Source organism: Phalacrocorax carbo, chromosome 23 (genome assembly GCF_963921805.1).
Source record: "Phalacrocorax carbo chromosome 23, bPhaCar2.1, whole genome shotgun sequence".
Lineage (NCBI taxonomy): Eukaryota > Metazoa > Chordata > Aves > Suliformes > Phalacrocoracidae > Phalacrocorax > Phalacrocorax carbo.
The window spans coordinates 6,163,676-6,184,709 of NC_087535.1; the positions used below are offsets into that span (position 1 = coordinate 6,163,676).

Below are 21,034 nucleotides of genomic sequence, written 5' to 3' on the forward strand. Positions count from 1 at the left end.
ATGAGTTCATTAAGGGAACAGCTCACACTGCAGTCTCCCAGTTAATCAAAAATGGAGAAACCTGCTTGGGGATGATAGAGACAGCCGTGGAGAGCTGCCTTTGCAGGGGAGACAGGGCTGCCCAACACAGAACATACTTATGCTTGGAAAAGGAGTTAGTGGTACTGAAAGACATGGGGTCTCATGCTCCTTGCGTGGCCCAGCTCAGCCCCTGTGGGCACATGCTGAGGCAGGGAAAGCCGTGAGGACAGGGAGAGCTGCTGGGGTTAACCACAGCAGGTTGGGCTGGAAGATGAGAAAACCCTCGTTAGGCACCCTGTGGGTGTCTAATCCAAAAATCCCAGGGCACTGGGAATGAGTAACGCCTACTGGAGATGAGACCGAGCAAACGCCTGTCATGCCAGCAGGTCTGAGAGAGGTTTTCAAAGGGACATCAGCTGGCAGGGCTCTCTAGCTGTACCTAAAGGGGATGGATGCTGCTTGCTCCCATGGCAACGCTGGAAAGGCAAATTCAAGAGCATCCTGCCATGGGCTGGAAACCTCAGGATAGGAGCAACCTGCCTCGCCGCGATGAGACACTTGTTGGTGTCCGGCCCCGAGAGCGAGCCCAGCGAACGCGCCACAGCATCCTTTCTCCCGTGAGGCTGCAGGTGCTTTTGCAGAGCGGCAGGGGAAACGCTCGCTCTTCTGCCAATCTCATGCAAATGCATGAAAGGCTCCAATTTGTGAAGGCAGCGTTTTAGCTGCCTTCAGCAGCGTTAAATTCACTACAAATAAAATAAAAAGACTAAAGGAAAAGAGAACCTGCAGTCAGCATGCACAGAGAGCATGCACAGGTGATGCCAGGAGACCTAATGAAATACATACATGCTAGTAAAGAGCTCTAATGTGGAAGTCCTTATTGCTGCACATCAAAACAGGTTGCCTAGAGAGATGCTGACTTTGGAGAACAGAAACCGAAGCACCTCGGCTGCGTGCCGTAATCTGCCACGTGCTCCTCTCTCTGCCTTTCAACCAGACATCGCCCATGCACCTCTCCTCTGCCTGCTGCTTCATTACTCTCCTCCTGCGACCCTGCAGCGGGGCGAGGCGGCGGGGTTTCTGCGCCGCCGGGTTAGCGTGGAGGGCTGGCATTTGGGAGCAGAAATCTCTGCTCCTGCACAAAGCAAGGCGAAGCGATTCCTGACACCCCACGGGCAGGAGAGGAGAGCGGAGGTTTTCTCCCACAAGCAACAAGGATACACCAAGCGCAATATACTGGGGGAAACACCAAATACTCAACTATTTGCCAGTAAAGCAGCAGCTGCCCTACAGTACCGGGCATGATGGGTGCGGGATGGGGCGCGAGCGACCTGGTACACCTGATCCCAATTCCTGATAAATGCCAAATTCCCAGCAGGTACCTTGTTACAAAGTGATGCATTCGGCAGAGCTGTAGGGTGCTGATTGCTGGGCTAAGTGGCCCTTTCACCAACATTAACCTAATTGCTGGCTGATAGATTGCGTGGCTGGAGCATATGGTGAGTCATTACAGTCTTGGAATTCAGTCTGCCCACAGAACCCTTAAGAGGGTCCTTTTATCTGTATTCATCTTTAAAAGGCAGCTCTCATGCTAATGCTTGCTGTTATCTGCCCAGGGTAAATGTTTTAATGATGTTAAACTTTGAAAGCTCAAGAGCCGTAATTAGAGTCATGATTATAAAATCAGGGTTTCATACCATCAAAGGAGGATAATTTTATAATCTTCTATCCTTTATTTGAAAAATAAAATAAAACAAAATACTGCTTAGCAGAACAGCCCAAACCACTAGCAGTGACAGTACTATCGGTGCAGCGGTTGGAGCCATTCCTGCGTAACACCAACGATGCTTTGCAAGTCCAGAGCACCCTTTGCCCAGTGATGGCAGAACACTTCCTAACCGACACATGGCACACATCCTTGCAGTTTGGAAGAGGAGATTAATGTCATTTCTGTCTTACAGATGGGGAAACAAAGACAAGGAATGAGCAAAAAACAAACCGACGCCAACACGTGCTGGTGACGGGTCCTTCTGCTGTGCTGGGGATCAGACTGGGACCCACCAAATGCGTTTCACCACCAGAGGACAAGAGCCTTCAGCTGCTGCCGGAGCTGGGGCAGATCTGTGCTGCTGGGACCGCTCCCGCGCCCTGGGGTCCCCCACACTCACCACGAGCAGCCACAGCCCTACCACACACAACATCGTCCTGGTGCCCAGCAGGTGAGATTAGACAACTCAAGGGAGACACCACGTATTGCTCCCCTCCTGCCCTGCACGAATGACCCCCGACACACCCCTCAGCACCTTGGCTGCACCAGAATGACCCCCCCCAAACAGCAACAGGAGCATGTGTCACTTTGGGAGGTTTATTCGCCCATCCTCTGTTACATGCCTATTTTCTAATTTTCGATTGACATTTTTCTTAGTGAAATAAATGAATTGACTCCAGTGGAGGCCCATTCGGATTAAGCGGCTGTCACTGCCTCAGCCGCCTAACAAATGGCTGCGTGCAGCCAGCAGCACCAGCTGAATTTCAAGTGCGATGGGGAGCGGAGGGGGCAGAGAGGCTTAGCGTCAACAGCAAGGTGCTCATCAGAAAAGTTGCTTAGCAAAGCAGGAACCGTGGAGTGGAAGGAAACAAAACACTTAAAGAAAGCTTAAAGGGCTGCTTAATGCCCCCGCACCGGGAGAGCATCCAAGCACCTCATCCCCTTCTGGTGTAGGGATGGCGTGACCCGTTCCAGGCACCGTCCACCTCCAGAGCCCTTCCTGCAGGTCTGCAGGGCCAGAAGGGGTGGAGAGATGAGTGATGCCTGGGGTTTGGATGAGTTATCAGCCTCCTGTGCGTTTGGCGGAGGTCAGGGAAGAGGCTTTGCGCAGGCTGGCCAGCCCTGGGGACCCGCGGTGGCCACTCACTGTTCTGCGACGACGTACTGCTCGGGCAGGGGCGTGCACTGCACCCCAGCAACCTGCACCCCGTGGGCGATCTCGGAGAAATCCAGGCCCAGGTTCACACCACGGATGGTGACCCTCGTCCCTCCTTCTGGGGGGCCTGACACTGTCAGGATCTAGAGGGAAACAAAACACAGGAAAGGTGAGCTGGCGTCCCCGAGCCACCCGTGATTCTTCAACCCAACGTCTGGCTTGGAAGCAGTCTTTCGCTTTGCAGGCTGCGGCTGAGCGCTGCGGCCTCCGCCTGCTCCTGCTGCCAAGCCCAGGCCAGCACCATCATCTCATGACCCCTCTGGATGTCGTGGAGAAGCCCAAACCCAGGCCAATCCAGCACAGATGGATTTCAGCCCAAGGATGCTGAAATCCATTTGTGCTGAGCTCCAGGAGAGGACATCAAGGTCTCTGAGCTGGGCAAGAAGCATGGGGCAGTGCCTCCCCCAGAAACACTTGCAGGAAATAAGACTGGCTCCTTTTCTATATATGCAGAAGACGGTAAGTCACCTTCCAGAAGTTGACTGCTGCTTTGGAGAACTTTGTTAACTTCTGCCTTGGCTGTTCTCTGAACGTTAATGTCACATTTTATTAGTAAGTTGGCACCTCAAATGACTTACAAATGCTAAAGGGTGAGGTGTGTGCTTTAAAGCTGCCTGTTTATAGCCTGCCTCAGCCATAATCATCTCTGCTTCTATAGATTTTCATTACGGACAATATCCTCCTCAATTAGGAGTATAAATTACAATAATGTATAGTCACAAAATTTGGACCTAAGACTCTCAAACAGCTGTCCTGAATCTGCCACCGGTCTGTTGTTGCTCTTGGGTGAGTTACTAATCCTCTCCATGCTACAGCTGTTATTAATAAATAAACATAATTCATAAAAATGCAATTTAATTAATTTAATGGATAAATCTTGTTTATGCTTGTTTGTTCCACTCCTGTCTTTGGCAAAAGATTTGAGCTCTTCAAACCCTTTTCCTTACTGTTTCTGATGGATGGCTGCTTTTCCTTCACCTTCTTAAGAGCTTGCTGTTCCCTGGACGTGAGCACATTAGGAAGGCAGCAAAACACCGGCCCCATCACGAGAGCACGTCCCAGCACCCTGCTGCACCGCGGGCTGAGTGCACCCCAAAGCAGCCCTTGTGGGACCCCGGCACCTTCCAGTGCCACAGGGCACGTCTCCCCCGGTCTCCGCGGGATCCCCCTTCCCACGCAATGCAAACTGCCAGCACCGTCAGGACAGCCCTGCTCCCCATCGCTTCTGTGGCTCCAAGTGCATCCCTGCATCTTCCTGCATTTCAAATCTCAGCCGAAGCCATTTTCCTTCTCCCTTGTTTATGCCTCATGATTTCTTGCTCTCCACCTCTGCTCCCGTTTAAGGCACTGCCACTGAATTTGGCCGCACGTGCTGGGGTTCAGCCTGCTCCCCGCACCCAGCAGAGCCCATGGGCTGCACCGGGTGTCAAACCACCGCCTCCTTCCACTGCGTATGCTTTAATTTCTACCTCCCTCTCCCCTCGACTGCGCCGCTGAGGTTTCCGATTTATTCACCGTACACTCTCTGTTGTGCTGCTGTTTTCTGTAACCCACACCGCATAGCACGCCTTGTATCATTTAGTGCCGTGAAGCACTATATGCCCATAAAAGACACCACAAAATCAAGCTGTATTGCGTTACACCGAGTCCTGAAGGCCTGCACTGGTAATGTTTACATCGCTAGCTGGGAATTCCCCGAACTCGGCCGTTCACTTACTTGACAGTTACAACTGTCCTTTGCAGCTCTAGATTACATTAAATGTGTTTGCTGGAGCACTTACACTGCGGGGCTCGTTGTCTCATCACCGTGCAAAAGAAGTCACGGTTTGCCATTTCCCGACCTTACCGCAACCAGCGCAGCCGACCGGCCTCACCGAACAAAGCAGAGCCAATTCTGTATTTTTAAAGTGTCCTGACCTGGAAAATCCCCAATACGGAGCTCCACTCGACCTAGATTTTAGTGGCCGCTAATTGAACAGTTTTGAAGTAACTGTGCCATAAAGCAGCCCCAGGGTTGGAACAGATGCATTCAATTAATTACAGCTGGAGAGATTCAGTCAAAATCACAGAAAGAAGATAAGTCTTAAAGGTCCCGTTGCACCGAGCAGCACCGGGCCAGGCGGCACCCCTGGGTCACCTCGCCGTGTCGCGGAGGCACGGCCGAGGCACCGCCGGCAAACCCAGCCCAGGGCCGCGCTGACAGCGTGGTCTGCCTTAACCCAGGGCTGCGGTCGCGCTGGGGAGCTGCTCGGTCTGCCAGGGGGGCTGCAATGACGGTCCAGGTTTCTGGTCTGAGACAGACAGGATTAGGAAGAAATATTCCCCATTTTCAAGAAACGTACTTTAGTAGCGTGGCTTTGCACTCAGGGGTCTGTGGAGGATCAAAAGAGCCTGCAAAGGGCAGCTAAGCAAAAACAAGGCCATTACCAGGAATTTTATGTTCCCTGTTTAGGGGTCTGCACCTCTGCTGGACCTTTTTTTAGGCTGTTTGCAAAACTGAAGCAGTTTGAAAGTCACTGAGATGCAGAGTGGGGTGTGGGAGGCAGGGCCTTTGGTTTTGCTGATCCCCCAAATTATTCTGAGCAGGTCACCTCTCCTCTCCGCATCGGCCTTGCCTTGCACGAAACAGACAAGCGACCCACCGCCTCCAGTAAAGCATGTTCCCGCTGCTCAGCGACAGGATTAACGCAAGTGCGAAGCATCGTATTATTCACAGAAAGGACTCGAACGCAGAGGTGAAGCGGGTGGTGGTAGGAGCTCAGTCACCCTCACCCACCGCCCCCACATCTCGCAAGTGATGCGGGTGCACCGCTGCGTGTCTGTTGTTGCGGCTTCTCACTTGAGACCAAGGCGGGGATCCCAGGGATCTCCGAGCTTGAGATCCAAGGGATCCCAGGGCTCCAGGAGCCCCGACGCAGTGCCAGCACACTTCCCTGCCCAGCCTGCAGAAGACACTCCTCTAACGATGCAGGATGAATGTTCTCAGCCTCACGCCTTGCCGGCTGCATGGTTCAGCGTTTCTGACATAAAGCAGTATTTAGCCTCAAGAAGGAGTCTGTGCACGAGACAGGGAGACCGAGGGCTGGCTGGGAGTCGGATGGGGCTTTCCTCCTGGAGCTGGAGCCGAGCCGCGAGCCTAAGACCCTTCTGCACAATAACCACTTGGCATGTGTTAGGGTGCAGAGAGAGTGCCCGGCTTGCAGAATAACTGGCATAACCCCCACCCCCTCCCAAAATGTCATCCACCTTCATTCTCTTTGTCTTTTTTTTTTTTTTCCATCCTGCTCTAAGCTAGCTGGATCCCAGCTGATGAGCCCAGCAGGGAACTAGCACATAAGCATTGTCATCCCGGCATGATCCCTCCTTGTCGCTGCCTTAGCTGATAGCACATTCAGAACCTAATTGTTATCTCAGCAGAGCAACTCCATTATTCAGCCTGACACTGCACCCCCTTCAGCTGTTTGTTGCACTGATGTTATATTAATGAGGCCTGCAAATAAATGAATAGGAGATCAGAGTGCCGCTTGTTCGCAAGAAAACTGATTTTTATTTATTTATTGCTAAGACCACAGACAGCGTGGAAGTTTTACGCTGTTAAAGGGACACTGTCGGTGACGGCTGGGCCTCTCGCTCAGGAAAAGGGCTGCCTACACCTTACTGCTCATTTACTTTTATGACTATTAAAACACAATCTCTTCTTACTAGTTATGCGTTCCCTGAAGGCGCCGGCACCTGGGAGCAAAGCACTTGACCTCCAGCTTGACAGAAAGAGTGAAACTGTCCAGATGAAGCAAAAGGAGTGGAAAACAGCCTGTATTAAAGGCTCTTTTAGTCTCAGCCCGTATTAAATGCTCTTTTAGTCTGAGTGATCCAGGCTGTAATGCAAGCCCCGGTATGAGACCAAACGCTGCTCCCCACGTGAGCCTGTCAATGCCGGTGCTTGTGGGAAGGAGACCGTGTCACCAGCGCCTGCTCTAACCCTGCCAGGAGCCGGTCGGTCCCAGCAGGGCAGCGCACGGCTCTGCAGCACTGGGCATTGCAAAACGCTACCCAAAACACTGAAAAAACTCGGCTGCCGGTAAAAAGGACCCGACAGCAATGAAGGCTGTAAAGGTCGCATGGTCTCCAAGAAAATTTCATACACTTCTCTGGAAGGGAAGGGAGATGGGAGAAGTTAACCTGTGCTGCTGAAAGGTTTGGGTTTAGGAATATTAACCCGATGGGGTTTCTACAGGGGTTTTGCCATTTTCTATAGGCCTGACCGCTCAAGACCTTAGCAAAATTCTGTAAGAGTTTTTAGCCCTACGCAGCACCCTTCCCATCAGTGGATCTCAAAGCACACACAAAAAAGGCTGCTAGTTCCCTCTGCTTTCTCCCTTCTTTTCCTACAACAGTGAAAGCTGTAAACTTGACTTTCGTAAGAAAGAAAGAAAAAAAAAAAAAGCTGTGAATTTCTAAGGAGAAGGGTGGGAGGTGGAGTTCAAGGAAAAACACCAAACACTGCAAGACCTGGGATAAAATCACAACATCTCACAGCACCGCCGAAGTCAGCTGAGGCCATGGGACAATACATCTCCCTGAAACCTGTATTTTCTACTGCTGACCCTCACTGTGGAACAAGGCAACCTGCCAGTGAAAGCACAGGCATTTCCTACTCGATTCTCTCATCTCCATATCCACTCAGGGCAGTCTCCAGAGACTTAGAACATCCCCTGGCGAGGCACCCCGCACTTCCCGCTTTGAAGGCTGAGACACAGTCCTGGTTATGGAGACAAGAAATCTGCAACAGCAAAGCTCTGCTCTTTTCTCCTTGGACAGAGACCAAAAGTATTGCTTTCAAGTTGGACAGTGATAAAACACTCGGTGGCAGTGCCATGCCCGCAGCCAGCCACGAGAGCCAGCCTGGCAGTGCTTAGACGCAAAGCACTTGGTGGCGGGAGCAGAGTGTTTTTCCCCTTCTCTGCTTAGCTCAAGGAAGGGTAAATAAATAAATCTAAGACTTCTCCAATGTTACAACTGTCTTAACGGTTTACGGTGAAGAAAATCTCAGGCAGAGGCTATCTTGATTCTTGCATCTTGTAGCATAACCTTGTGCAAGCAGAACAGCGCTTGGATAAGAAAACTTTGGTTTCTGACTGCTGGCAGGACATGGTGAATATCTAAAATAAGCCTTAAAGGCTTGCTTATCTCTCTGTAAAGATAGCTATGACTTGCCAAACAAACCAACCGACCAAACAAGGAAAGGAGAGACTCTCGACATTTCTCAGCGCTTTCACAGCGCCGCGCAGTCAGCACCGCCACCTCTGCTCTGCTGCAGCCGCGCAAGCTCCACTCTGCAGTTTGCAAAACACCGCGCAAGAGAAATACCCGCCCATCGAAGTATAACATGGGAGGGCAGAAGGTCTGAGAACTACCCAAGGCCTGGTAATGTCCCTGCGGGACGGGTGGACCCTGCTCAGCAGCACCCTCCTCCAGCCAGCCCCTGCTGCCGCACCACCAGCCTCTGGGGTTTCCTCCCCTCCTCCACAAAACGGAGGCTGCTGCCTTCCTCCCCAGGGGTCTGAGCACAAGCCAGTTTAGCTAAGCTGGCGTAGTAGCTAATCTGAGTTAAGAGGAAACTTCCACAGGTACTGGGGTCCTTAGCTGGCAGAAGTTTGTGTGCTGAGAAGCCCTGCTCCTGCCCCACCAGGAGTTTCTGTAGCCATGAGCATCACTGCAACAAGCCACTTTGATCCAACACTCTCTTACACCCACGCCCTCCGCCTTCTGCAGTATGGACACACGCTCAGAGCAAGGGAGGCTTTTTTGGGGAGTTAATTAAGTGAGAAACCAAAATCTTCTTTCATTCCCACCTGATGAGAGTGTCACTCCTAATAGTAACGTTAACAGACCAAGTGCAGTTTTACTGGTAAAAATGCTCTTGGGAGACATTTTGCATCCCTCAGTGGTCTGAACAGAAACATCAGAAGCATCAATTATAGACTAATTAGCTCCCTAGTTTAATTAGCATTCCTGCAACAGTCCATAGCGGTCACCCCAATGCTGGTCGCATCCCGGCGAGCAGCAGCTGCACGGCGGGGCAGGGGGCTGCACGCCCTGGCTGCACGCCGGCGGATCCGCACATTCATTTCACAGAAAGTAGCGTAGCGTTTTATTCCCTGTTCTTCGGCGGATTTTCAGGTGAGAGGGAGAAAGACCCAAATCCACTTTGGAAGGAGTAAGCAGAAGAGGCCGGAGATGCGCGCTCTTACCTCGGTGATGCGGGGGTTGGAGCACTTGACGTTCCTGCTGGACCAGTCCAGCCAGGGCTGGGCGGGAGGCGTGCTGCAGTGCGGCCGCAGCGTGCACCTGGCCTCGCCGCTGCACCAGCCGCACTCGAACTTGGGGTCGGCTTTCAGGCAGAGCCCGCAGCTCTCGCGCTGGGCTGCGCACTTGTAGAGGTGCACTGCGGGAAGAGGGGATGGGCACTCAGGACGAAGTCAAGAATTGGAGTACTCATACGGACTACAGCCGCTCTTGGACTTGCAGCAAATGCACACGTTGAGTTTCGACTTAATGAGCCGCAGAGTGGATTTGCACATGTGGTTTCCAAAGCCAAGGCTGTATCACTGGTGCTTAGTGAGCACCGCTATCAGTGGGGCAGAGTGAGTCGCTCTCACCCAAAGCAGGACCCACCAGGACCGCGACGTCTCTGGCTGCAGCCGCAGCGAGGGCAGCTAAAGCCACTCGGCCCCAGCAGCCACTTCCCGGCCCCGGTCGCAGCCCTCCTTCCCGGGACTCGAAAGCCAACTCAAAGAGACGTTACCTTTCAGATCCTCTGGGTTGTCAATAACAAAATTCCCGTTCCAAACCACAGCGAAGTCCACTGCCAAGTTGCTTATGTCCATCCCATCGTAGAGATACTGAAGGAGAAGATCAAGAATGAAATGCTTGGGAGGATCTATCAGAGGCACTAACGGGAAAAGAGTATTTTTTTTTTAGAAACCATGATCATGCTCTGCTTAAAAACATGTGCTGATGTCTGAACCACCATGTCTACACTTCATCTCCAGAGTCCTCCTTTCACTCCTTCCTCCTCACCAGGAACAGATAATTAAATCAGATCTAGCCCTTGTGAGAGATAATAGATTAATTATTCCACTCACAGTGGTTGCTCTTGTCACTCAGTCTCTAGCTTATCAATATAGCCCCTCCGGTTAATCAGACTGGAAGGACTGCTGCCTTCAGGCTATCCTCTTATACAGTCACCATGCATCCTGGTGTGACCGGGAGCTTAAAAATCACGCTGCACAGCTTTGGCTGATGAAATAGGGAACAGCTGAAAAAAAATAGATGGTGCAGAGAGGTCCTTTCCCGGTTTCTGCTTCAGCCTAACCAAGATAGCTTTGGCTTGAATTATTCACCTTCTCATGGACATCCTGGGGGCCGAGGCAGAGTGAATCTGGATGCTTTAGGTGAATTCCCAGTGTATTCTGAAACTCCCATTATCACACTTAGCACCAGTGAGGTCTCATTCTGACGCTCCCTTTAAGTCAATCAAGAGCTGCTAAAAAGACTTAGAAAGGTGAGCAAACACTGCCATCCTCTTTGGGATGAGGGAATGATGATTAAACCAAAGCAGACTGCTTTGTCCCTGTGCAATACTGGTACAGTTTTAAATTACATTTGGTTGTACTAATTCACCTTGCCTGGATTTTACTAAGTTGGTGTGAACCTAGATCTTCTGTACAAGTGGTAGAGCTGTGAGTACAGAATTGCCCTTACATTCTCTACCTCCTACTTCCCATTAGCCTAACAGGAATCCAAGTGCTTCTCCAATGTTCATAAATCGCTTTGAATAGGAAAAAGTACTATATAGTATTAATACATTTATTATCCACGAAGCTGCAAGGCCCAAAGACGGCCAGTGATATATAAATATCCAGTGAAATTTTTAAAAATTCAAAACTTCATTAACAATTTAAGACCATCTGCACTGAATATTAAAGTAGACCCTGTTCTGCTGCCTAAAACAAACTGAATGTGCCCTGTTTGCCCACGGACCTCTTCGAACGCACGGCGAGGAGGGGAAGGACCACGCTCTTCCCTGCCCGCCCTCCAGCTGAAGCGGGCCATGCGAGACCCAAACGTGGGCTGCGGCTCAGAGGGTGGCCTTTGGGAAGCCTGTGTTTGCCATGTGTGTTTCAGCATCCCCAAGTACCTGCCATGGTGACTTTGGGCTTTCTGGGTTAAACCCTGCCAGGTCCGTTGGCAGGGCTAAGCTCCATCCTATGGAGGATTGCTATCCTCCCCTGCCTGCTCCTCCGGCAGCAGCATTCAGATAATTTCCCTCTCTCTGCGGCGCTGGGCTCTCTCCTCTGGCAGTTTTCCTTTCCCCTCCTTCCCTGCACCATGCTGCTTTTCAGCATTACTGTATTCATCCAGCTACCGTGACCTGGAATTCGACAGCTCCCCGATAAGGGGTCTGTGATTCTCCTTATCTCCCCTGTGTGAATTAGCCTGCCTTAACTCCCTCGTCGCACTCCCTCCTCCTCCTCCCCTTCCCCTCGCTGACCCCCCACAGTCAGACAGGGAACCGCCGGTATAATGGAACACCTCGCGTGCTCATGGCAGGTTCCCCCCTGGAATTTGGGATTAGTTTAACTCTGGGATTTTTCACTCTCCCCGTGGCTAAGCCCACCCAATTGGCAGCTCTTTGGAGCTGACACCCATTTTGGGCACCTTCTTGCCACGTTCCCCTCCCAGTCCCTCACCGAGCTGTTCTGGCACTGGACGCTGGAGCTGTTGAAGCGCAGGGCAGGCACGCGGTGGATCACGCCCTGGATGCTGAGGACGCACTCGTACCCGCGCTGGCCGGACTGGGGCTGGGGCAGGTTTCTCGCCTTCAGCGTGATGGGTTTCACCTCTCCCACCGGGATCAGGATCTCCTCTGTGGGGAAGAGCTGGGGACAGTCCTGGGGGGCAATAAAAGAGAGGGGGAGGTTACAGTGGTGACGGTGTGTGCGCAGGTCTGGCCAGGTCTCCGGCAGCAGGGCTGATGTCCCAGGACACCCTGAGCACGTGGGACCAGCCACTCTCAGTCCACCCACGCAGCTGCAGGTTAAGCGCAGGAATAAAGAACCCCCCATTACAGTCCCCTTGCCGTGGGAGTGGCGTTGATTTTCTCACCGTGGTTGCAGAAGACGAACACTGCTATTTGGGGAATAAATCGAAGGCGTCCTCCCTGCTCTGAGCTTGCCGCAGGTTTTATCTGCGGAGACACAAGCTCTCGCCCTGCCCTCCCGCAGCAGCGGCAGCACGTTATCAGCTGCGCCAGCTCCACCTGAGCCCCGCTGCTCCAGGAGGGCGATGGGCTGCTCCAGCCACACGCTGTGCTCCTTGGGCCTCCTCCTAATCCCATTTTGCTCCTTACACCCCTTGGCTGCGCGCTGCTTTGGAGTGAGACCGATCAGCATGGGACTGGGACGTGCTCCCCTCTCGCTACCGCGTACCGCTCCGCTCGGAGTGAAATTATGCCAGCGTGCCGCTAATTTCTTAGGCGACATTAATTTCTGCTCTATCTGTTCTCACCCCTTTGCATGCTCCGACACCTCTGGCCTTTCTGAAACACCCAGCCGGCGCGCTGCGATGCTCCAGCGCTGCTGCTTGCACAGCATTTCCCTTCGCCGGGGGCTGCCTGGGTGGGACGCACGCCTCCGCCGGCCAGACGGACAAGGCAGCGGGACATGAACCGCCCTTTCTATCTCTAAAGCAACGCACTTCCCTGCTCTGTGCTTCTGGGAAGCGGAGGCTGTCCAAGGATGGGAGGGTTTGATAGCACTCAGTATCCAGAAGGGTAAGGACAGGGTTTTTACAGATGGGATTAAGCACCCTGATCCTGATCCCCCTGGGCCTTTTGAAATTCTGACTAGTCTACAAAAATGGCCTTTCCTCTTAGGAACTGTAGCAAAGGGTTTGGTACCTGCAAGAAATTCAGAACCTCCTCCAGCAAACAGCATTTGTAAAGGTCTTTCAAAAAAGGGGCCATCCTTGGATCCGAGGAGCTAATACTGAGGAGGGATCTCTCACAGAGGAGGGAGGACTGACATGAAATATAATTCATTAGTGTACAACTGTACGTCAGTATGTATCAGCGGGGTGGATGCGGGGCCGTGGCTGGGAGTGCCACACGTCCCTTCAAGTGCAATGAAAACAGCAAAATTATCAACAAACGGTGGCACCTGCAGGTCTCCAGCCTCCGGGTGTTCCCTGGAGAGACCATCGGATGAGGAGGAAGGCCAGCCCAGAAGATGCCATGTGAGCTCTGATGCCCCTGGGAGCTGAGAAACTGGTTCTTTCCCTTCATCACAGCAACCTTCGGGCTTCAAAACCTTAAGCCTCCAACTCTTCGGGGCACAGGCCCTTCAGGCACCCTAAGCCTTTCTACATTAGCCGGGAAAGAGCAAACTCGGACTGCCAGCCTGCACAGGGACCCTGCCAGCCCCACGGGCAGGAGGAAGGTGATGTCCCAGCCGAGCTCTGTCATTCAAACAAATGGGCAGTGCCTCCTGCTGTAGATCAAAGACTTTCTGCACCTCTGGGATGTGGATCAGGACCTGCTCCAGGAATGCATTTTTTCTGAGTCAAATGCAAATTCAGAAGTATGTGACAGCTGTAGCCTTACAGTACGATCCATCACCCTGCCAGGCCAGAGCAAAGGCACTTTGGGACACAACCAGAAAAATCGAGGGATGCTGAGCTCCAGGAGTGGGGAGGGGCTGCTCAGCAGGCATCTGGAGGAGGGAGAGGGGGGCTGAGACAAAACAGCACAAAGACATTCCACTTCAGGCCTTTCCTGATTAGGAACTGAAGCCTCTTGCTTGAAAGAGGAGATTAAACAGGTCCTGCTTCTGCAACACCAGGCACGAGGCCGGCTGACGACCGCCAGCAGAGCTGCAAATGAGCCCCCCTGCAGCACTTGGGATGGGAGCTTTCCCACCCACTGCGGGAATGAAAGAGACTCCTCCCTGAACCCCAAAGGCTTCCAAAACTGACCAAAGGGCATTAAATAAAGAATGGTACTTTGCCCTTGATGGTCATTTTATAAACAAGTTAAGGCTCTGGACTTCTCAGCTAGAGACAGTGAAAAACAGGTAAGGATCGCTCCTCAGTCTCTCAAAACAGCCTGATTTCTGAGTGTACAAAATACCATGAAAGTGGAAGCAGCCTGTTAAATTTTCCATTGAAAACCATGTGGAAATATTTCAAACATCTGTGTGATTGCAATAAAGGCGCAAAGAAAAGAGCAAAATGCTGCTGCCTCCAAAACCATATATTCTGAAAACCAAGCACAGCAATTAAAACATTAAGTACGGAGAAGTGTGATTTGTTTCCACTTCTGCCACTCTCTGGCCAAAATAACGCATTTGTAAATTAATAGCAAGTTTTAATGTTGCAGTAGCTCAAGACTTTGCTATGCAAGGTGCTGTATGCAAAATGAAAGGAAACTCTCCCTGCGACCATCATCCTACAAAGGAGCACATCTCCACCGCCCCACAAGCACAAACTACGCGTCTAAATGATACTCTGAGACGACACGCGAAAAAACACCTATCAGTGCCTGGTAATTGTGTGACATTCCTCCCATAAGATCTCAACATCCTAAACATTATCTCTTCATAACACACTGGGAGATACAGTTTCTCCTCAATTTATATACCGGGAACAGCAAGACGCGGAGACAAAGGCTCTGACCGCCAGGAGTATTTACATTCTGTTTAGCTCTAATTTGCTTTGATCTAATGGAACTAGGTACCTAAGTACCTGTAAGCGTCTGACACTAAATGATTAATCCCAAGCTAAAGCAGAAGTTTTAGAAAAAAATGGACTGACGTCTCCCTTGCCTCTGCCAAATCCCTGACTGGCATCCCAAGCCCTCTGCCACCCTGCCTAGCAATTAAAGTAAATCATCCGGATGGCGAAGCAACGCGAGCCATCCTCACCAGAGAAAATCCCCACCTCTCACTGACGGCCATCGAGCACGCCAAGCCACGCTCCCTCTCCAGCTCATGGCCAGGCTGATGGGATGCCGTTTCGCTACTGGCTCAGGCAAGTTGTAAATGAGAAACAGATGCTACCCCAGTTTGGAGAAGCCAGTAGCTTAAACTGCTGCCTCATAAACATTTTTAGTAGCACTTTTCCTTATATATTTTTTATTTTATTTCTAACAGGGACTTTCACGGATTAACAGCCAAGGGCGATTTTAAACTCCAATGGCCAGAAAGCGGGCTGTGCTGGGAAGGAAAGAAGAGCCCCCTTCTGCAGTGGAGCAGGTTTGCCGGCTGGAAGGCGATGCCACCACGAAGCTCAGCTCTGAGGTTCCTGCAGGCCCTGGTATCGCGGATCCAGCCCTCAGCTCAGCCTTTACACTACCACCAGCAAACCTCTAAGATTCATGGTGTTTTTCCATCCAACTGCCAGCTCTTCTGAGCTGACTTTGCACGTACCTTCCTCCTCCTCGTCATGCACCGCACACCCGTACCACCTTCTACTCGAGATCTGGCTGCATTTAAGGTTTTGCATTTAACCTCAAAGTCATATTGAGGACCCACGGGAGACGAATGGCTCCACTCCAGAGAGGTGCCCAGCTCTGTGGAAAGCTCATGTTTGGGAGGAAAGGCATCCTGGAGCCAGAGAATCTTTTATCACATTATGATTGAAAACAAAAATTCTCCAACCACATCACCGGTGGGAGAACTCAGTGCACAGTCCTGAAAATAATGAATATGTTATGGACCATTATCCTTCCTGTCCACTGCCTTTCGTGAGATGACTGTTAAAGAAATGCTTCTTCCTTTAGAGACACAGGAGAGGACTTAAGAGTTTCAAATCTGCTCTGATGTGCTGAAAGTGCTGGTAGCAAAAATTGTTCTCCCATCCTTAGAGATGAGTAGGACGTAATAGATCTTTTTTTCCTTTGGTTTCAGTGGGAGAAAAATGTCACATTGGGATTCTGGTGAAAAAAAAAGGCATGCAGCCTGTGAGTGCACGCCACTCGGGGAAACACTGAGAAAGGCAGCCCCTCTGTGTTGGCTGACAGCTGCAGTGATCACCCTAATGAGGGAATACACATTTTGGGATGGAGGGATGTGTAGGAAGACGCCACACTACCGCAAGCCCAGGGCGCTCTGAGGAGCCACGTTGCTGCTGGCAGTTGCTGCTGAATTTATCAGACGAGGGAGTGAAGCTGCAAAACCTGCAGGAGCTTGCAGAGGGCACGGGGCTCGCTCAGGCGCCGCGCGCGTTGCAGGAGCACCGCTGAAGGCCCCCTCTTCCCTGTTTGTGCCGTTTCCCATCGCGGCTCATTGCTCAGCTTTCAGATCCCTTTTTCATCTGTGTTTTTTTTTTTTTTTTTTAAAATTGCTGCCACAGCGAGGTACACGCACGTCCCCGCACGCGCGGGCCTTCCCGTGGAGCGTGTGCGAGCGGGCGCGGGTCTCACGGGGGTGCTGCTGCAGTAGCGCCTCGGTCCCGTGCTGCGCACGGGGAGTTGAAGGGGGGTGATGCCATATAAAGGCTCGCCTGGCAGGTTGGTTTGTCCATTCACCACCCCTTCTACGCCCTACCTCGTCTAAAAGCCGGTGCTAACACATATTATTTAGTTAGAGGTACACTGGCAGCTTTAGCAATGTCTCTGTCGATGCTTATTCACTTTACAGGAATTTTGTGATGAACTGGAAGTGGTTGGCAACACCAGTCCTGCTGCTGGGATCGCAGCTGTGAGGCTGTGTCTGGCAAAGGTCTCCTTGGGGTGGTAAATAACGAGACCACCCCTGGTTCGTAGGGCTCAGGGCTGGGTGCTCGATTCTGCGCTTCCCCGTGCTAGTACCAGGAAGGGCTGAGCATCCAGAAAATACGGAAGGGAGAACTGCAGCCAGTAGAATATAGAATTTGTTCCATAATCAGTTTACTTTGTTTTTTAATTCATGAGAAGTAAATCCTGTGGAGGGTTAGAAGGGCCATTATTGCCTCCTCTCGCTAAACAAACACGCGGGATCCTCTCATTATCCTGCTTGACTTCTGTACACCAGAATGAAAACAAATCAGAAGATCTGCTGGAGAAAGGCAAGGCTCTGTCGCATGAGTGGCACAGACTCTCGGGGAATATTCTGCCTATGAAGTATCATTGCACATAATTTACAAACACGTTTTACGCTTCTCCAACACTTTTTAGCCTCAGAGACTCCAAGGTCTATAAATACCTTAAAGACCCATGATACGCATCTGTCTCTGGAGCAGAAGAGAGCACCCATGGTTATTATTTGTGTTTAACAGAGCAGTTTTAGTAGGTCAAATCTTGCTCTTGTTTGGAAAAAAATTGCCTAGAAACGGCAGGCATTTCTTTTGACTATGGAATTTAGCTCAAATGGAAGAAAATATAATGTTTTAGTACTTTTCATCTTAAAAAAAAATAACCTCCACAAATGTTAGCTTGCTACACATATTTTAACGTTATAAATATAAACGAATCTGGTACATGAATGTAAACCCCTGGCTCAGAGCTGCGTTCCCAATGATATAAATTGCGGCTCCCATCACTCATGGAAGCACATTATTCTTCATTTATGCTACTGGAAAGGAGAGCAGTCCCTGCTCCTTAGAAAGCAAACATGAAAAGAAAGGCAACTGAAGCGAGCCCCTCCTCACTGGTAAATTCCCACCCAACGCCCTTTTGTCCTGAGCTCTGTGCTGGTGCGTGTGCTGTAACCTGGGTCCTTGCCATTAATGGATGGGTTACTGTGATATTTACAGACAGGCAAAACAGGGAAGGCTGGAGAGCCTATTCCTCTCCCATAAACAACCCTTTGTGAACCAGCGGCGAGGACAGGAGCAGTTCCCTCGAACAGAGCCAGGTTTCAGGTGGGAACACCTCCCTCCGGCTCCCTGCAGCGCTGCCATCCGCTGCAGAGCACTTGCCTGTGCGGCTCCTTCCCTCTCCAAAGACAGAACCCTGCAGGTTATACACCCCATAAACCTACTGACGAAAAAAAGTGTTGCCAATAAGCTCAAACCAATCTTCTCAAATTGAGATGAGTTAATCTTGCTGCAGCTGGGCTTTTCGTTCCTGTTGGTACTGATTTCAGACAAACACATCTCTCCAGAAGTTAGATGTGACCCAGCAAAGTCATTTGCTGACTTTGGTGGGCTTAGATGTGGCTCTCAGTTATCTCCGGCACATCATAGTTCCCATTCAGGTATTCAACAGTGGGGATTGTAAGGACAGATATGAGGAAGGTTTGATTTTGTTTTATTTCCTTCAAGGCACATCAAGCAGCACTCAGCATCCGAGGGCACAGCCAGCTGCAAAGGTCTTGCTCTCAAAGCAATGAGAATTTAAAGGAGTCAAACCAGAGGTGAAATCTGGCTCTGCACTAGACTCTCGGAATCTGAAATGCTCCGTCCCCGATTCAGCATCTCACGTGTGCAAATGGCATTATCTGCACTCTGTGGACATCAAAGAGGGACGGGATCCCACATTCTGGGAAACTAATAGGATTTATTTGGTTCTAGCTCTCCACCGGGATGGGCTGCAAGGATCTATTTATGTGTCTACATTCCTTTTCATCTACATGTTTTATGCATTTAGAGAGACATCTTATAGCCTCACACACACAAACCCAACCACCTCAGACATGTCAAAATTATATTATTGGCCTGATCCAAAGCTTTGTAAAGTGAGACAATCAGTGCTACACAGGAAACCCATGGAGCTCCCTTGGGGGAAGGAGAAAGCCTGGAGAAACTTCTTGGAGAACCCCTGCTTTTGTGGGTGCAAGCCAGCCCCAGACCGTTGCCTTCCCATTGCTCTTTGGAGAGCAATGTCTAGGCAGGCACCTTCTGTGGACAAATTAAGCTTCAGGCTAAGAAAAGGCTGAGAAAATATTGCTGCTTATCTGATTATTAACTCCTAGAGAACTGGCCATCTGGAAAACAGGCCTCGGAAGAGTTGGGTTTACCCCATGTCAGAAACTTCCCACCAGTTGGAGGATATCAAACCCAGCCAGTTTGTTCTGGAAGACGTCTCTGTTTTAAAGGCTGTGAAGGTTCTGTATTTATCTACCAACGACTCCAAACCAAACATGCTTTGCACATTTTCACTTTCGCACGATCCAAAACAGGGATCTGCCACTCAAGGTGCATCATTTCTCTTACCGAGGCTTCACAGGCCGCTCGCTACCCCTGACAAAGCACCGACCCACGTTCGGAGGCTGTCCTCGGCATCACCTGCACCTACTGCTGAGCTCTGCCCTTAGACGTTAGTAAACAATTCCCATTGACAGGGCAGGTGGAGAGACAGAAAAAGCTTGTTTTCTCAGCTGTATTTTCATGGAAAACAGGGCAAAAAGGCAACATTTGGCTCAGTCGATACAGCCAGAAGATTGCAAGGATCAAGTGTACAGTTCATGAAGTAGGGCTTTCTTTCACCCACCACCTTGCAAAGTGGCTCAGCCTTTGAGCTCTTTTCCCTTCTCAAGACAGACAACTCCTAGGAGTATCAAAGGGAGTTTGTCACACATCGAATCCCACTGGGACGCAAATTCTGATGGGCCAGGAGTAAAACGGAATATTCAAGATATTTTCTTTTAAATTAAATATAAAGGCATGAGAAAATTTCCAACCCCGTGTGAACACGTGTGCAAACCTTACATGAGAAGAGGCACACGGGACTGAAAGTAGGGCAGCACGCGCTGCTCCCTCCACGGCGGAGGCACCGCCACGGTTACCACCGCAGCACCGCAAACGCAACAGCCTCTATGCTAGGAAGGGAGCGATGTTGGTAAGCACAAACATTTTGCTAATACATCAGGCCATGACACAATGAGAACATTGTGATCCGAATTGTTTTTGAGAGAGGAAACTCTCTATGCGGCATTTATTTCAAGTCTTGTGTTAGCCTGAGTGAAATGCCCATAATAAAGGCATTAGCACTGCGCTGTGTACACAAGTGGCAACTCATTTGCCTTAAATAAGCAAACAAATAAGGTTTCGGTGGCTGGTTTTGCCTGTGTGTTCAGAGGTCTGGAGAAGTTGTGATGAACGGTGGAGCATCTGTATCATTATCATCAGCCCTTATCGAAAGTTATCACCAGGAAAGCGTTAGTTATCGCATAACATCCCCTGGTAAGAAACAACCCCTACGAGATGAAGACGACAGAGGAAGTTCTTTGGAGACGCGACACTCCTGTGATCCCAGCAGGAACTGGCAGACATACCAGCTCCTCCACTCGCTCCCTCTGTGTGATCTCAGGCAAGTCCTGGGCGTTCCCAGGAGAAAAATGGAGATAATGGGATTGTCCTACTTTACCAGAGACTTGTCAAACACTTCTGAGATCATGGGGTTGAAGACATATAAAGCTGAGAACTACAACTGTAGAGCCTAGGAATACAGTGATGCTTTGAGCGGGAAGGAGAAAAACCCCCACATCACTTGAGAGAAGGAAAAGCAAAGGGTTTTGCTTTCTCTTGTTATGGTGAAAGGAAGTTTCTTGACTTTGAACTGGACTGAGAAAGCTTTTGGTTTGTCCGCAGGGTCGATGCTTCTCCTTGGGCTTCCGTTCCCTTTGCCGCATGGGGCAGCTCTTCGAGGCTGCTGCCTCTCCTCCTCCCTCTCTTCCTCTCCTCCTCCTCCTCCTCCTCTCCTCCCCTGCAGGCGGCGGGAGGCAGCGCCTGCTCCCACTTACGCTGCCCATCCCTTGGCTCTTGCAGGTTCCCCCTGAGCCGTGTACACAGGCAGTTCATTAACGTTTCTTGCCTTGTGTCTATGTGCCTCCTGGCAGCGTTTTAACCAGAAAGATCCAGGAGTTGTTTAAGTTTCAAGTTATTATTGGTTTAGCCACAGCCTGGCAGCTTCAGTCACTTCTTTTTAGTGGCTCAGTGTGTTACTCTACTGACTGATCTCTCCTGCTTTTCTGTATCTCCATTACTCACTGAAGGGTTTGTCTTGATGCTGCCTAATCTGACCCTCCTTTCTTTTTCTAATACTTGTGTAT

The 21,034-nt window shown here is 50.7% G+C and overlaps 1 protein-coding gene across 3 annotated transcripts in view; it reads right to left on the minus strand.

Moving 5' to 3' along the window:
• The window catches only part of PLXNA2 (plexin A2), a 182,370-nt gene that overhangs the window by 35,401 nt on the left and 125,935 nt on the right, over nt 1-21,034 (minus strand). For all 3 annotated transcript variants that reach the window (XM_064471865.1, XM_064471864.1, XM_064471866.1), the window contains 4 exons: nt 11,759-11,959; nt 9,811-9,907; nt 9,257-9,450; nt 2,937-3,088 (listed from right to left, as the gene is read on the minus strand). In XM_064471865.1, coding sequence (XP_064327935.1) covers nt 2,937-3,088; nt 9,257-9,450; nt 9,811-9,907; nt 11,759-11,959 — 644 coding nt within the window. The remainder of the gene's footprint in view (nt 1-2,936; nt 3,089-9,256; nt 9,451-9,810; nt 9,908-11,758; nt 11,960-21,034) is intronic.